Source organism: Akebia trifoliata, chromosome 8, assembly GCF_017979445.1.
Source record: "Akebia trifoliata isolate Shusen 1 chromosome 8, ASM1797944v1, whole genome shotgun sequence".
NCBI lineage: Eukaryota > Viridiplantae > Streptophyta > Magnoliopsida > Ranunculales > Lardizabalaceae > Akebia > Akebia trifoliata.
This window is the reverse complement of record NC_141382.1, coordinates 5,378,966-5,397,024: the sequence shown is the minus strand read 5'-3', so window position 1 is coordinate 5,397,024 and position 18,059 is coordinate 5,378,966. Positions and strand designations below refer to the sequence as shown.

Sequence of the window (18,059 nt, the reverse complement as noted above, 5' to 3'; positions counted from 1 at the left end):
ATCGTTGGATCAGATAAAAAACATGCCATATTTTATCGAATTAGATCCAAAACTGGTTTTAAAATTCATGGAAGATCGAGATGATTCAGGTGAATCGTCAGTATCATTCGTGAATGAGTGAGATTTTTAATGTGAATCAACTTATACATTGACCCATTTGGGATCCCATTAAGACAGGTTTGATAAGTGATAAATTAAGGATGTAGATATAGATGATTTCATCGTATGCAGTGTTTTAAAAACCAGACCAGCTGGTGCGACCAGGTTGGATCAAACCCATTAGCTTCAATGGATCGAGTAAACCCAATCTTAAAAAAATCAATTAGCCCGCCTGATTTTCCTGGTTTGACCGGTGAGGGCCACTGGGTTTGTGAAAGGACCGGTCTAACTTTTGGGTGATTTTTTACATACCCTCTATAATTTGGTGAATATTTGATATGCCCCATGTTTTTAAAATTGGTAACATGCCCCTTACTCTAGGTCTTCTCTTACAAACTAATGGAAAATGATCAAACTTTGTAAGATTTTAGTTGTAGGGACTCATGCTTTGTAAGACAACCCTTAAATTTCTTGTCTAGACCAGATTTAAAATAAATAAATAAAGTAAAATAAAAATATTTTCTTTGGGCTTGATCCATTCTTTGAAAATGAACGGCCATTAAACTCTTAAATTTCAAATTTCAAATTCGAAGGGGGGGGGGGGGGGGGGGGGGGGGGGGAGGGAGAGGAGAGAATCTTTTTGTGTTTAAAAGTTCTTAAAATCTTGTAATCTACATCATCAAGTGACATTGGATCATGTTTTTGAAGTTGAAGTTACCTAATTTTGAGAAGAAACCAAAAATATTCTCTCAATATTTCATTTTTGAATCCAAGCCATTAGACCCATTGGTTGGATCACTTTGGACCAACCCGGAGAGTCATACGAGTCAACGATCTAACCGATTTTTAAAATATTAATTGTAACAAAGACCAATAAAACTCTTTGGGTGTGCCAATGGGGACTCATTTAACTGAAACAAAATTGAAAACTCCAGTTCCGATTCTCTTTATATTAGAATCAATTAGAGTTGGAACATGAACCAACAAAAATTATCAAATGAATATGGGGTTCCAAGTACCTTGAGAACCGAACCGAAACTGACCCAAGGACACCCCTAATACTCTCAAGTCTCAATAATTGAAGTACATGACCCCTCTCTTCTCCACTGATTCCATTTTTAAACTCTAGAACTTTATGGAGTTCTTAAAGTCACCTAATACACTTCTTCATCGAATGAGAGGTTGTTGGAATGTCCTCTGTTGTGGTTAGATCCCAAGCCACACACGGAAACCGATTATTGAAACTAATCTTTTCTAACATCCAAACATTCAATTTCAACAATTATACCTCAAGCATGTGTTGCAAAGCAAATACAAGTAAAATAAAGAGAACAGAGAAAATAATACAACCACAACACAAGATATATGTGGTTCACCTACAATGGGATTACATCCACGGGCAATCCGGCTAGTAACAATCCAACAATCAAGGAAGGAATTATAAGAATGAAGGTTTATACTTACTTCCAACTCTCCGGTGAAACCCACCAAATCTCTATACCACATTCTAGTAAGAACTCAAATAAAGAAATCGATTTCACTTCCATTGTCATAAGTCCATGACTATAATGTGAAGATCACCTTCAAGAATCTTGAGCATTTAGGTTTTACAAGAGAAGAAAAATACATACATAAATACTCAATGTTTTTTCATTCTCTAATAAAGAGAACCCCCTTTTATGGACAATAACTACAATTTAGGAACCCCTTTTGTTTTTCACAAACTAATGAAATGACATTACCCAAAATGCCCTTGGACAAAATTCATTAATCTTAAGAAACAAAAAAATGGTGGTTTTATATCATCAAACCCAACAATCTCCACCTTGATAGAAAATCACTTACACGTCATTGCCAAACAACCAAACTTACATTGGCTTGAAACCTAGAGAAGTCGAGTTTTTTTTCCAACTTCTCTACTTGAATCGTCTTCATTAACATATCCACTAAATTCTCTTTGATTCCTACCTTTATCAACCGCATCATGCCTTCATTCATATGTCTCAACTTTTGATGTCATTATCGAATCGAAAAGTCATCATTTTTTCTCACCATATTTGCATTTTCAACTACTGTTTCTCTAACTAACTTGTACAAATTGTCAAACCGTACACCCTTGATGACAACCGATGCTCCTTCGAGGATATTGAGAACTCCACCTTCCTTGGGGAATTTGTAACCACCCGAATCTAATTCGGAAAAAGAAATCAAACTTTTCTTTAGCTCCAGCATGTATCTAACATCTTCTAGTGTTCTCACCATCCCATCAAATATTCTCAACCTTACTATGCCAACTTCGACCGTTTTGCTAGTTGAGTTATTTTCCATCAAAATCGAACCACCTTCACATGATTCATATGAATTAAACCAAGACTGATGGGGAGACATGTGATGAATAACACCACTATCAAGAATCTAATTTTGTTGGAACATGGGATTGTCTAGAGCCATGAACACTTCATCTTCCATAAATCCAGATGTAGACTCCTCAACTCGATTAACTTATTTCTTTCCTTTGGCACTTTGTTTCTTGTTACCCATGTGATGAATAACACCATTATAAACTTGATTAACTTTAATCTTTACCCAATTCCTTTCTTCTCTAACAATCCATTTTTATGTGTTCTATTTTGCCACAATACCAATAACCTTCATTGTCAAAATGACCTTTAAATCTTGATTAATGTTTGGATTTGTTTCTTGACATGTGAGCCTCTATATCTAGGTCTCCCTAGCCTAGCTTCCAAAGGATGCCTTCTTTCGAAGCTCATCAACAAGTAAAGCACTACATACCGCATCCAAGTTAAGAACATTTTTTTTTTGGGTGCAATTCAAAGTAGTGAAAATTATCATAATACTCTGGTAATTTGCATAACAAAGTCACCGCCTTATCCTCTGTTTCCATCCTTACACCAATGCTTTCAAGTTGACAAATAATGTTGTTAAACTCATTTAGGTGCTACAAGATCTTCGTGCCTTCCTTCATTCTTATGGAATGTAATTCTCTTCAAGAAAATTCGATTAGTTAGAGACTTGGTTTGATACAGGCCTTCTAACTTCACCTATAAGTCTTTTGCCATTTTCTCATCGATAATATTGAATAACACCTCATTTGTTAAATACAAATGAATGATTGGATGTTCATTGAAATCAAGTTCTTCCCAATCATCTTTGCTCATTGTTTTCGATTGTTGCCCCTATTGAATTAATAAGTCATGGATCTCCATCTTCCATAACTCAAAATCTTTTTTTTCCATCAATTTTCTCTACTTCAAATCGAATATTCGCCATTTATTGCAAAAATATCTTATAAGCAATTTATCAAACACCTTGCATACACACCTGGACGCTTTGTTACTACTTGTTGTGGCTAGATCCCAAACCACACATGGAAATTTAATTATTAAAATTAACCCATTCTAATAATCAAGCAATCAATTTCAACAACCAAACCCCAAGATTGTGTTGCAAAGCAAATACAAAAAAAAAAAGAGCGAAGAAATGAACACAATCACAACAGAAAATATACGTGATTCACCCACAATGCGGTTACGTCCATGAGCAAGTCGGCAAGTAGAAATCTACAACTCAAAGAAGAAATTACAAGAATGGAAGTTTATACTTACCTCCAACTTTCTAGTGAAACCCACCAAATCTCTATACCTAACTCTAATAAGAATCCAAATAAAGAAATCGATCTCACTCCCATTGTCACAAGTCGTGACTATAATGTGAAGATCACCCTCAAGAATCTTGAGCATTTAGATTTTACAAGAGAAGAAAAATACATACATAAAGACTCAATGTTTTCTCATACTTTATAACAAAGAGAAAATCCAATTTTAGAGAAATCCCTTTTATGAACAATAATTACGATCTAGGAATCCCTTTTGTTTCTCATAAACTAATGAAATGACATTTTCCAAAATACCCTTAGACAAAATCCATTAATCTTAAGAAATAAAAAAATGGTGATTTTATATCACCAAACCCAACATCCTCAAAGTTGATTTTGTTACGGGCCAACCAAATGCACCAACATAGCACCCAATGAATTATGTTAGTAATAACATCAAATTGATTTTGGTTGGAGCAAAACCATTGTCACAGTGATCTCTTAGTTGTTGTTGCAGTTGAATCTTGGAAAATCTGACCAAGAATCTCTACTACTTAGCAACTAGGGACAAGAGAATAATAGGTGAGCAATTGTCTACCCTTCAACTTTGCAACAAGGGCACCTAGATACCAGAGGCAAACCCCATCTTGATTTTTTCATTGAATCGATTGGGCAGGCGTTGTTCATAACTTTTCAAGCAAAGATCTGAATCTTAAATGAAATTCTAGCTCTCCACATAGCTTTCCAATGTTTTGCCTTGATCCCTTTTAACCAAATTGAATTCCAGGCAGATTTGGAAGAGAATTTCTTGATGTAGTCTCCATCCAAACCATTTTTCTCTTAAGCATTTTTGGAGATTTAATTAAGGAACAAATAAAAAAAACCTGTAGCAACTCAAATTAATATTAAGGAGTACTCGTTGAAGTATGACTTAAATCAGTTAAGCCCGGTCCAAGTATGTGTGTTTTTTGGGTCGATCTAAGGTAATTTGGGTTAGGCTTGTAACTTATGTAAGTGGCCCACTTTGTAGTACTTCTAAAATTATGGGGTTTTGTTTTTCTTTTGTTAGAAGTCGAAGTCTAAGTCTTTTTCTAGAAAAAATAGTAGAGAAAGAAAGAAAACCTAGAGAAGAGAGGTTGAGAGGTTTGATAAGATTGAGATCTAGAAGAAGGTGAAGCTAACTGATAGAGATGTTTCCTTATATCGATTTGACCTGTTTTCTTTATAGTGAAATTTAGCTCCAACGCTCATACTTCCGTGAACGTAGCCTTGGGGTAAGTCATGTAAAATTTCGTGTTGTGGGTATCGTGTTCTTACTCTTTCTTTGTATAGTTATTTATCTTCTTTATATTTACTACTATCAGTTGGATTATCTTTTGTTGCTATTATCAAACAAGGCCTTGGAAGGTGTGGCATATGAGGTGTTTGATTAAATACCCAATAGGTGTTTGATCAATTACAAAGTGAGTTTCACAATGGTGTTCGTTCACATACACAACAGTACTAATCCTTCAATTCCAACCATATGAGTCATGAAAGAAGATAGACATGGCCGACTGGTTGGGTTAGATGATGGGGTTGGAGGTTAGTCCCGCCACTTTGTGGTATTATGTGAAATCTAAAAAATTCTATAGGAAAATTCGATGGACCAAGACCCATGAATTATAGAAACCAAAATTCGATGGCTTAGAGCTGTCATAATTTGTGATGGTTTAGTCGAAAGAAAAAATTCGACAATGAAAAATTATTTAACACCATGGTATGAAAAATTATTCAAATTTAACTTGAATACCCTGTTTCAACTTTGTTTTAAAGTATATTTTCATACCTCTTGTAGACACCCCATTTTTGCACTTGCTTCATTAATTAACTCGTCAACTCAATTACGACGGTTCCCGATGATGAATGAATACTCTAAAGTTTTATTTGTTATTAGATGTGTTTCTAAAGCTCAGATAAGATATTTCAAGCAAGCAAACTTTAGAAATCATGTTACGCTAGAAAAATATGATTAAAAATATAGAAATAATCATTTAGAGATAAAAAGAAGTTTTACGAGAAAAATTATCAAAAAATGATCAAGTTACCAAAATACCTCTAACACCAGAATATACCCAGAGCCTACATTATGTTTAGGAAAACTCTTTCGAACACATAAAATGACAAATTAAAATCAAATAAACTATTTTGCCAATTTCCACAAAATTTGACAAAATGTTTTCTCATAAGGTCTACGATCCTTTCAAATAAAAAACTCATAAGTGATACAAACTAATATTTTCATTGAATTCTTTACAAAAAATTAATTTTGGAACATTCTGAAACGTAAAAAATAACATCCCAATTCAAAAGTCCTCTTCGAGGGTAAAATGGTAAATTTTCAATTATAAAATTTGAAAATTTGAAACTAATAATTAAAATGTTTATTAGCATAAAGTGAAATCTTAATAGATCAAGTTAAAATTTTTGAACAAATAATTAAGCCCACGAGCCAATTTTTAGTGGTGACCAATTTATTCAAGTGAGGCCCACTTGATATTTAATAAAGAACCCTCAATTGGGGGGGGGGGGTTTCCAAAATTTAAAAAACTCATTCTACATAAGTCAAAAAATTCAAAATTCAAATAAAACCTAATTGAAAATTTATCTTAACCATTTAATAAATTAGTTAGAGATAGATCTTATCTCTAAGAAACCTTATCAAATGCTAATTTTGTCACAAAGCTCTTTAAAAAGAAGCTTTCACCACGTAATTTCGTAGGTTTTGTGAAATCTTAGAAAACAAAAGTAAAAAACTTTCCAAAACCTTAAATTTGGAGTCTAACTCAATACCTAACCCTTAATCCTTAATTTTCAATTTAAAAACATTCAAAAATACCTCAAAAGTCATAAAAATATCCATATCTAGAAGAAGAAAGTCTCATCTCAGAGATCGAGAGAAGACCTAAAAACAAAGACAAATTGAGAAGATTCACACGAGGAACACTCATTGAGAATATTATTTGACACCATGGTATGAAAAATTATTCAAATTTAACTTGATTACCTTGTTTCAACTTTGTTTTAAAGAATATTTTCATACCTCTTGTAGACACCCCATTTTTGCACTCGCTTCATTAATTAACTCGTCAACTCAATTACGATGGTTCCCGATGATGAATGAATACTCTAAAGTTTTATTTGTTACTAGATGTGTTTCTAAAGCTCAGATAAGATATTTCAAGCAAGTAAACTTTAGAAATCATGTCACGCTAGAAAAATATGATTAAAAATATATAAATAGTCATAAAAATATCCAGATCTAGAAGAAGAAAATCTCATCTCAAAGATCGAGAGAAGACCTAAAAGCAAAGACAAATTGAGAAGATTCACGCGAGGAACACTCATTGCTAGTTTATGAGGGAATAGATCATCATAATCACTCAGGTAAAAAAAAAAATTATTTATTTATTCTAGATTTAGACTATTTTACAATGAAAATCTTTGGGAAGAGTAGAGACCGACTTTCGCCGGACGGGATTGGTGTCTAACACCTTCCAATCCTGTAATTTGATCTCCATACCTACGATCTCTTTATAACTCTATGTTTCTTGTCTATTTAGTGTCATTTTTTATTCTTAGACCATAAAACTAGGTGAAGACTCCTAAAAAAGAAAAAGCGGATTCGTACTTGCAGATCAAGGGCGCTTTCACCCCTCTATACTTTTATAAATATTTAACTTATCCCTATATATTTTAACTGTTAAAATACCTTTTATCTTTTTTCTCTAGTAGTTTAATGACCTAAATGCCTTCATCTTATAACCATGAGAAAAAAATCTTGATTTTCTTTTCAAAATTTGACTTGTAAAAAAAAAATTCACCCTACTATTCAATTATCTACTAGAACCTTTCAAAGAAATTGCTCTCCCACATGAAAAATAAGAAAAATAATTTTTCTTGAAAAATACAAATTTTATGTATTTTTCTTGAAATTAAGTTTTCATCTTGGACGATTTTCCACTCTAAGAGAGGAAATGGACTCTCATCCCGCCTTCAAATGTTATTTTCAGACACTTACCCCAATTCCAAAATAAAGAATCATAGTTTTAAAACTTGACTTAAATGTTCATCAAGTCAAGTCAAACCAACTAATTATGAATCAACTCAAATAAAAATATATTAAAATTTTAAATCTTTAAAATATTTTCTATTATTTTCAAAGTAAATAAAATATTATATAACTAAATAACTCAAATCAAAATTGTTTTACTCGACTCGGTCTATTTTGAATTAACTCAATTGAATTGCCAAGTTGTTAATTCAAAACTAGCCATGATGTGATTTTGTCCTTTTTGAAGTTTGACAACCAGGAGTCCAGGACAACTTCTCAGCATCTTGTGAGTGTTGAGTGCACTCGACTCAGTTGACTCATTGATCAATTCATGTGGTTGGCTAGAAAAAAAATGGACGAACAACTTGAAAAATGGACCGAGTCTGATTAGACACTTTGGAAGAATTATATGATAAGTAATATTTTTAGAAAATATATAAAACTTGATTTGTAATATTTATTTACCTTATATTGGAATGCAGTTTGTGAGTCATTTTTATTTGATGACTTTATTAGTCCACAAGGCATGATGACTACTTTTCTTTACATAACATAATTATTATCTACTGGTTGGAAAAATCATCCAAGATGAAAATTGAATTCTTAAGAAAATACATAAATAAATTTCAAGGAAAATTACTTTTCTTATTTTTCATGTGGGAGAGCAATTATTTTTTCTCTTTTTCTAAAGGTAGTAGATAAAATCTAGTTGAATAGTAGGGTGAATGTTTTTTCACTTGATTGATTTTGAAAAGAAAATCAAGATTTTTTCCGTAGTTTAAAAATAAGGGTATTTAGCCCATTAATCTATTGGAAAAGAAAGATAAGAGGTGGGCCCCTTATAACCCCAGTTTACAATTAAAAAAAAGGGTAGTTATGGGGTGACATTGCGATTTATTGCAATTCTCACATTTCTGATGTGGAGCCGTGCACATAATCATAGATCCTTTTTACTCGTATCTCGAGAAAACACATCTATGGCTAGGGCTGTCAACGGATAGCTATCCGATCGGATAGTGCTATATCCGAATTCGAATTCGAAAAAAAATATTGATATCCGAATTCGAATTCGAATCCGATCGGATATCATTAACCAAGATTCGAATTCGAATTCGAAAAACTTATCGGATATCCGATAATATCCGATTCGATAAAACCCTAACAAAATTGGATTCAATCGGCAAAAATCAAATCGATTTTCATAATTTCTTCAGAAATTATAATCTTCAATGTATTTCAGTCTACAAAATCAAATAAGCTTTGATTTTTGCAAAAAAAAAAATGATTTTAAAGTCAAATAAACTTTGATTTTTGAAAAAAAATTATGAAAAATTCGAATAAAATATACGGTTTTACACAGAGAGAGAGAGAGAGATGAAGTATCTACCTGATGATCGCCGACCGGAGAATATGTGGATATGGAGCTCGCACAATCGACAAAAAGAGGGTTTTAGTTTTACTGTGTGTGTGTGTGTGTGTGAGAGAGAGAGAGAGAGAGAGAGAGAGAGAGAGAGAGAGAGAGAGAGAGAGAGAGAGAAAGAGAGAGAGGAGGAAATACCAACCTTCATGTTCGCCGGCCGGAGAAGAAGGTGGCTATGGGGAGCTGCATAGTCGAAATCCATGGTCAAAACCCACGGTCGAAACCCACGCTGGTTTGCGTTTTGGTTGAGAAGATAACATTCAAGTTAAGTTTCGTTGTAAAACTTGAATACACGAGGATATATATATATATAAATAAGTTTTGTTATATGACATGAATACGTAATACATGTATTTATAATCGGAGCGGATATTATCGAATTCGATTTCGTAATATCCGAATTCGTATCCGAAATTCATTCGAATGTTAAAATAACATCCGAATCCGAATCCGATATCCGAAAATTTTGAATAATATCCGATTTTTCGAATTCGAATTCGGATTTCGATTATCCATTGACACCCCTATCTATGGCTATTAGATCAATGCGGTGAGAATCATAGTGAAAACCAAAGTCCTCCTCCCCCCCTCAACCCCAGCCAAACGATTTTCCAAAAAGAAAAGATAAGAGGCCTTTGATCAATTAAAATATATAAGGGTAACTTAAATATCCATAAAATTGCGGAGAGGTACGGCAATAAACTTTAAAACTAGGGGAAATTACTTAAAGGAGTCTTGTAGAGAGACTTCTTTCTAAATAGTCACTAAGTTTTTAGTAGTTGCTTGGCATGACATTTAGTAAGTTTTTTCTTTCTAAATGGTCCCCAGACCTCATCTCCCACATTTCTCAAGATTGAATGCTCTAACTGTTTGAACTCATCAATTTCATCCCAAATTTGAATTTTTTACATCTCAATCGAGTTTCAGAGATTCAATTCCGTCAGAAAGGATTTAAGAAGGAATAAGTTTTTTCAAGGGTTTTTTTTTCAAATATTTTGAACATGTATGTAAAAAACTAAGGTTTTTGTCACTTTTTTTCTTAGTTTTTGGATTAAAATAAATTAATAATGGTTTTTTAGGTTGAAATCATTTAAACAAGCCATTATCTCAAGTTTTTAGCTAATCTTTCTATGTATTTTAGTAAGAAAAACTTGAAAATTAAAAATGAGCAGGTTTTACTTGTGTCGAGTACAATGCATTTTATTTAAAAAAGGGTGAACTTGACAGTAATTAAAAGAGCGTCGAGTTCGACAGTAAATAAAAAGTGGCGAACTCGACATTAGTGGTGAGTTCGAAAGTAAAAAATGTGAATTCGATACTAAATAAAAAAGCATCAAATTCGACAGTAAAAATTATGAACTCGACAATACGAAGGATTATTAAGATAGAAAAAGTTTACTTACGCGTTAAACTTAGGGACTATTTAGAAAGAAACTCTTTCGCGAGGGTAGTAATTTTCCCTTAAAAATAAGTTGAAAGTTGAAATACATTGGTTATTCTTATTTTTAGTATTAAATATTATTGATTGACTGGTAATTTTGGAAACAAAACTAACTTCGTGTGTGAGAGAGAAATCGTGGGAATTAATTTGCCACGTGGACCAATTGTAGAGTGGGGTCTCTAAAATGAGGGCCATGGTGCAATTTGAATAGAAATCTCAAGAATTTTTTCACAGCACCATTAGTTCCTTTCCCTTTCCACATGATTCTTCTAAGTATGGTGTTTTTTATTTTATTTTATTTAAATAATGCTGAAGTGACCTCAGGTTAGAACCTCATATATACATTTTTTGAGGTGAGTCTCCGTGAAAAGCATCGTGCGATATGAGGTTCCAGCTTAAGGTCATCCAGTACCGCTCTTATTAATTTTTTCTTAGTAATCGACTGGTATCTATAAAAATCTGTGGGGGCATACCCCTCAATTACTTAATAGGAGCAGATCCACTATAGCCTTTTTTTTTTACTGTAGCTATTCAACCTAAACGGTTAAGGGTGTGCTACATCATGGAGACAGTTACATCTGATTATTTAAATTTAGGAACACAGCGACCGTCCATTTTTAAACACTTGATCTGAATAAAAGAAAGTTGTTTATTTTATGTTTGTTTTTTCAAGAGGATTGAGTTCCTTTTTCAAAGTGATATTTTGTGGACTGTAGAACGAGAGCTACAGGAAAAAGGGCCACAAAGGATCCATTCCCTTACTTTACAAATGTTTTTTCAGAGAAATTTATGAAAATCCATTTGGTCCCCAACAAATTCCTGTCTTCATATATTTATCTATACAAAGAAAAGAAGAAATGTGTTTGGGAAATGGGTGCAATCCAGTTTCTGAATTTTTGGGGTATGACACCTTTCAATGCTGCATTCCTTCATCATTTATAAAACCTCGCTTGCTTAGCACCAGCAACAACAAAAAACAAACAAATTAAAATATTAAAAAAAAAAAAAAAAAAAAAACAATCTTTTGAGGAAACATGATGTTAACAGCCTAATTGGGATATCTGGATGGAATTAATTGATTATAAAATGAAACAATGAAAGGGAAAACAGTAAATAGAATTCTAATGAAGACACAAGGGCACACAACACACTTTGGGGATTTTCTCTTTCATCTGTTACTTGGCTAGAATAGTGCTTGAAGATGATCAACTATGTTCTTATCAACTTGAAAGGCCTTGGAGAGAACTTCAGCTGGGATGGGTGGGTTAGATCCAAACACAGCATTAGCTATAGTGATGACACCAGGGTTCTGACTGCTCAAGGCGGCAATTGCAACCGCATTTCCATATCCAGTATTGCGTTGGAAGTGAACAAGGCCAACTGGGAAAACAAATACATCTCCCTTCTGAAGGACCTTGGTGATGAGACGATTTTCAGGATTGGAGGTGACAAAACCAACATAAAGGGTGCCTTCGAGGACAGTCAGGATCTCACTTGCACGAGGGTGTGTGTGTGGAGGGTTAACACCCCATGGTGCATAGTCTATGCGTGCCATGGAGATTCCAAGAGTGTTGAGTCCAGGTATCTGAGCTACATTGACTGGGGTAACCCTGGATCCTTGAGAGTTTGATGTGTTTCCCTTTATGTGGAGCCCAGTAAAGAAGAAATCATTGGCCAGGGCAAGCTTTGGGTCCTTGCATACCTTACCATTCACTAGTGCTGCAAAGAACCAAAGAATTAATAATTGAAAAACAAACACTAGTTAACAGCATGATCAAGTGAAAGTTAAAAACCAACATGAACCCAATATTAGAATTGAACTGAAAATCAAACAGATTAATATATTAACCGTGCGGTGCAACTATAAAAGGATAGCATACCAGAGCTAGTAGGATCGGCGACGCAGAAATCCTGCAATGGACTAGGCTCAAAGGCAAAGACAAGAGAGCAAGTGAAAGCTAGCAGTACCAATAAGAGAATATGGTTAGCCATATCTGAACTCTCTTTTCGATTTTGTGTGTAGTAGAACTAAGTAAAGAAACCTAACAAAAGAAAGTAAAAGGAGATGGAGTTAGGAAAGAAGCATGTTTTTGTACTCTATATATAGGGGTAGTTGATATAGAAATCTGCTATAAGTAAAGAATTAGTAATTTTATAAGTTGGCCGTCTAAGTAAATACATTGACGAGGTCTTAGTTTCTTGAATCCAATCTCTCTGACAGTAAAGAATGACCAAGTCATTGTAGAGGATATTTGTATATGTAGTACTCATCATACATTTGTAGAGAGCCGGCCGGCATGATTGAGTAGAATAGTTGATTCACTAGAGTTAAAAGGGAAAACCGTGTGGAGCACTCTTGGGGCCCATTATTTATCCCATGAATATTTTTCCAACCTTTCTAAGAATCAACATTCAGAATTTCATCCCTCTTATTTATTTATTTATTTTAAAATGGGGGATATGGGATCCACGCTTTAATTATTAAAATTTAAAAAGAGGGTTACATTCGAGCATAATTACATGTAAGATCAAACATATATTCAGCTCGATACGTGATTTCTAGCCAAGGAATTTTGTGTGTGTGTGTGTGAAGGCAGGATTTATTGGGGACCAAATTATGGATTTGCCTTAATTTCACGTAAAGTACATGTAAAGTAAGGGGTATGCTCAGGAATCATTGTACACTTCTAATTTTATTAAACCACTTGCTTCCTTAGCAAAAAGTAAAAAACATAAAAAAAAAATGTGAGGGCAAAAATTTGATCCTGGAACAAAATATTACCACAACTACGGACTTCACCACCTCACCGAGGTGTACCTTTTTTTTTTTTCAAACACTTTTCCTAAGAATTCTTGTTGAAGTATGACTCCAAGTGTACGTGTGTATTGTTGGGTCGGTCCAAGGTAATTTGGGTTGAATTTGAAACTTATGTAGGTGATCCACTTATGTGGTGTTTCTAAAAAGGGTTTTGTTATTTTATTATAAGAAGTCTAATTTCAAGTTTAAGTCTTTTCTAGAGAAGAAAGTAAAGAAAGAAATAAACCCAAGATATGAGAGATTGAGAGGTTTGGGAAGATTGAGATCTAGAAGAAGATGAATCGAAGTGATAAAATGAGTCTTTGTATCAATTTGCCTCGTTTTCTTCATAGTGAAATTGAGCTCCAACGCTCATACCTTTGTGAATATAGCCTTTGGGTGAATCACGTAAAATCTCGTGTTGTGAGTATTGTGCTCTTACTCTTTTCTTTGTGTGATTGTTTATCTTCTTTGTATTTGCTATTAATATTTAGGTTATCCTTCATTGTTATTATCAAACAAGGCCTTGGAAGGTGTAGTATAGAAGGTGTTTGGTTAAGTACCCAATAGGTGTTGATCAAATTACTAAGGGTATGTTTGATTGCACATGGAAAATAGGGTGGAAAATCAATTTCTATGGAAAATGACATTTTTCAAGTATTTGATTTCACATGGAAATGGAAATTCATTTTCCAACCCAATCAAAAAGTCCACTAAAACATGGATTTCACTTTCCCACTCATATTGGTGGAAAAGTGAAATCCACCCATGTTTTCCATCCCCAATTCTTCCCCACTCATATCTTCTTCTTCCTTACCACCACCACCACCATTATACTAACATCGTCATCATCATTGTCGCCGTCGTCACCGTCGCCATCGTCGTCTCCGTCATTATCATCTCCGACCAGCTTCTCTCTCACCTCCTTCGTCACCATCACCACCACGTTCTCCCCCCAACTTCCTCATCATCTTCTTTCTCACTTACTTCCGTTATCGCCACTGTCGTCACCATCACTACCACGTTCTCCCATCTTCTTCCTCACTTACCTCCATCGACGTCGTCGTTGTCACTGTAGTCGTGGCCTCCGCCACCACTGTCTTCATCGCCTCCACCCTCATCATCGCCACTGCCACCGCCGCCACATCCTCCTCCCCCCTCCCTCTTCCTCCTCATCTTCTTATTCCTCCCCCCTCCTCTTCTTCTTTTTTCTCATATTTTTTCCATGATTTTATCCAAGTAAAATTAAACAATGAAATTTGATTTTCCAACCCTACCTATTTTCCACAACTATTTTTTTTATGGGTTTCAAATTCCATGAAAATTCACTTTCCATGCAATCAAACATACCCTAAATGAGCTTCACAAAGGTGTTCACATACATAGCAATTCCTACCCACATAAAATCCTTTTCTACTATTCATCAAGGGCTTGAACCATAATATTTTTCAAATCATGATTATAATTCCACTCTAGAAAATGCTCATAATGCATTAAAGTTTGATTAACGTGTTTAATTAGTGTGCCATATCTTTGTTGCATTTGAATTTGTAATATAGTTTTTTAAACAAATCATGCACCAATTGTTGTTACGTGTAGTATACTACATGTAACATCAAAGTGTCGCGGAAAATCTCCCTTGACTGATCAAGATTGATAAACTACAAAGATTGAAAACAGAGAAAAAAAAGAAGAACACAAGAAATTTACGTGATTCAATAAGATTGCCTACGTCCACGGATGGAGATAATAATTCTTTATTAATGAAAAATTGTGAAAATACAATACTTTTTAGGGTTTCTAAACTTGAAATATATATGGCATCCTAGGACGGAACACGTATTTTCTAATTTCAGAAATGCCCCCAAGCTACAAGGTACACCTAAAAAACTAAAGTTAGGGCAATAAACCAACACAAAGAAACTAGAAAAGATTGTTAGTATCTTAAACATGACTCCCATGGCAAAGAGGTGATCACAAATTTCTTTTAACTTACAGGCATGCTTAGGAAATAGAGGAGAACCCTCTTTCAAAAATTTGTAACTCCCCACAGAAAATAAATTCTTTGTGAAAAAATGATTCTTCGTAAGTGTTTGAGATCTCATGACGTGGATCTTTTACTTCCATAACTTCACTCTTTGCTTTGCCAAAACAGATAATTGTTGGCATTTGGTTTTATAGAGATCACAAATTGAAAGAAACTAGTATTTGTCAACCATTGAACTCAATGAGGAAGCAGCATAGATAGATAAGAAAGGAGGATCAGAAGTTGCATGTGGGAACAGTTCTAGGATTAAATTCTAGCCATGAAATTATTTACCTTTATTTTTTTTTTTTTTTGCTAAGGAAGTGAGTGGTAGTAATAAAATAAATAAATAAATAAATAGTACAAGACAACTCTGCAGCATACCCTTAATTACTTTACAATTTTTTATTTTTTATTCTAATCAAGCAAAGTTTTTATTATAAATTGGTAAAATTATACAAAAAGGTGTATCCTTAAGATAGAAGCCTCTAATTAGGCAGTTCCAGGAAGTCCCTCAGAATGCATTTCTTTACATTTACAGGAAGTTCTGAATAATTTAAGAAATGAAGTAGAATCTTCTCGTGAAGGAACTCCATGGCCATGCTTTGCTAGTGCCCCGGAAGTCAGGCCGAAGACTCAAGTTCAGATGAAGATCTTGCCACTTGGGAGCCAATCCCAGATAGCCGCCATTTCCAGATTCAGGGAATGGGACCCGCTTCGCCACCATGGAGTCCAGATCAGCAGTGACGGCAGAGTCATTGCCAGCTCCCGAATAAAATCCAAATGAAAGTCTTCCATCCAGGACCAGCCCAGGACGCCAACGGGAGATTTTATGTTAAAAAGGGCATTATCGTCAAGAAATAGTATCTGCCGTGGTGTTTCCTTCTCTGAGAATATGTTGCACAGTCCATGATGCAGTGGTGTTTCGTTATTGTTATTATTCTTATTTCTAAGTGAGCAGAGTTTCGTATTAATAATGGGAAAATATACAAAGGGATTACCCTTTAATTTACAAGACGAAACTGAGGCAGAGAAATCCTATCACACCTAATTACTTTACATATGTTTTTAGCGAAATTTAGGAAAATATATTTGGTCCCCAACAAATTGCTGCCTTCATTTATTTATCCATATAGAAAAAGAAGAAATATGTATTAGAAAATGGATGCCATCAAGTTTCTAAATTTTTGGGGTATGAACTTTTAATATTGCATTCTTTCATCATTTATAAAAGCCTCGCTTGCTTAGCAACAACCCATGCCAAAAAAAAGAAGCAATCTTTTGAGGAAACATGAAAGTAACAGCCTAATGGGAATTTCTGGATGGAATTAAGTGATTGTAAAATGAAACAATGGAACGAAAAACAATAAATTGAACTGTAGAATTTCTAACAAAGACACAAGGGCACACAACACACTTTGGGGGATTTCTATTTCATCTGTTACTTGGCTAGAATAGTGCTTGAAGATGATCAACTATGTTCTTATCAACTTGAAAGGCCTTGGTGAGAACTTCAGCTGGGATGGGTGGGTTAGATCCAAACACAGCATTAGCTATAGTGATGACACCAGGGTTCTGACTGCTCAAGGCGGCAATTGCAACCGCATTTCCATATCCAGTATTGCGTTGGAAGTGAACAAGGCCAACTGGGAAAACAAATACATCTCCCTTCTGAAGGACCTTGGTGATGAGACGATTTTCAGGATTGGAGGTGACAAAACCAACATAAAGGGTGCCTTCGAGGACAGTCAGGATCTCACTTGCACGAGGGTGTGTGTGTGGAGGGTTAACACCCCATGGTGCATAGTCTATGCGTGCCATGGAGATTCCAAGAGTGTTGAGTCCAGGTATCTGAGCTACATTGACTGGGGTGACCCTTGATCCTTGAGAGTTTGATGTGTTTCCCTTTATGTGGAGCCCAGTAAAGAAGAAATCATTGGCCTGAGCGAGCTTTGGGTCCTTGCAGACCTTACCATTCACTAGTGCTGCAAAGAACAGTCGAATTAATAAGTGAAAAATGAACACTAGTTCATGGCATGATTAAGTAAAAAATTAAAAATCAACCAAACCCCATCAAAATTAACTGAAAAAGAAAATAAAACCTAGCAGTACAACTTTATTAGGATAGCATACCAGAGCTGAAAGGGTCTGCCACGCAGAAGTCCTGCAAGGGACTAGGCTCAAAGGCAAAGACAAGAGAGCAAGTTAAAGCTAGAAGTCCCAATAACAGAATGTGGTTTGCCATATCTGAATTCTCTTTAATTTCTAGTTATCTGTGGTAGAACAAGAGCAAAAGAAACCTAAAAAAAGAAAGAAAAGGAGCTGGAGTTAAGAAGGAAGCATGGTTTGTGCAGTCTATATATAGAAGTAGTTGATGTTGTAATATGGAAGTAAAGAAGAAACTAATTGTTATTTTAAGAGTTGGCCGTCTAAATCATTGACCATGTCTCAGTTTCTTGAACTCAACCTCAAGATTGAATACCAAATCCTTCTAGCCGACCCACAATTTTCCCAACTCATCTAATATTCTATCATAGTTACAAATATGAAGACGAATGGAAATATTC

General features: G+C 34.6%; 2 protein-coding genes across 2 annotated transcripts; both read right to left on the bottom strand.

Annotated features, from left to right (window-relative positions):
- Window positions 1–11,772: 11,772 nt before the first annotated feature.
- Window positions 11,773–12,661, bottom strand: LOC147395672 (putative germin-like protein 2-1). The gene is made up of 2 exons (XM_086450594.1): window positions 12,550–12,661; window positions 11,773–12,388 (listed from the first exon to the last, which is right to left on the bottom strand). The coding sequence occupies exons 1-2, from the start codon at window positions 12,659–12,661 to the stop codon at window positions 11,853–11,855; spliced, it is 648 nt and encodes a 215-aa protein (XP_086306720.1). The 3' UTR covers window positions 11,773–11,852.
- Window positions 12,662–16,816: 4,155 nt separating this feature from the next.
- Window positions 16,817–17,804, bottom strand: LOC147395671 (putative germin-like protein 2-1). The gene is made up of 2 exons (XM_086450507.1): window positions 17,626–17,804; window positions 16,817–17,477 (listed from the first exon to the last, which is right to left on the bottom strand). Exons 1-2 carry the CDS (start codon window positions 17,735–17,737, stop codon window positions 16,942–16,944), a joined length of 648 nt encoding a protein of 215 aa, XP_086306633.1. The 5' UTR covers window positions 17,738–17,804; the 3' UTR covers window positions 16,817–16,941.
- Between the last annotated feature and the right edge of the window lie 255 nt (window positions 17,805–18,059).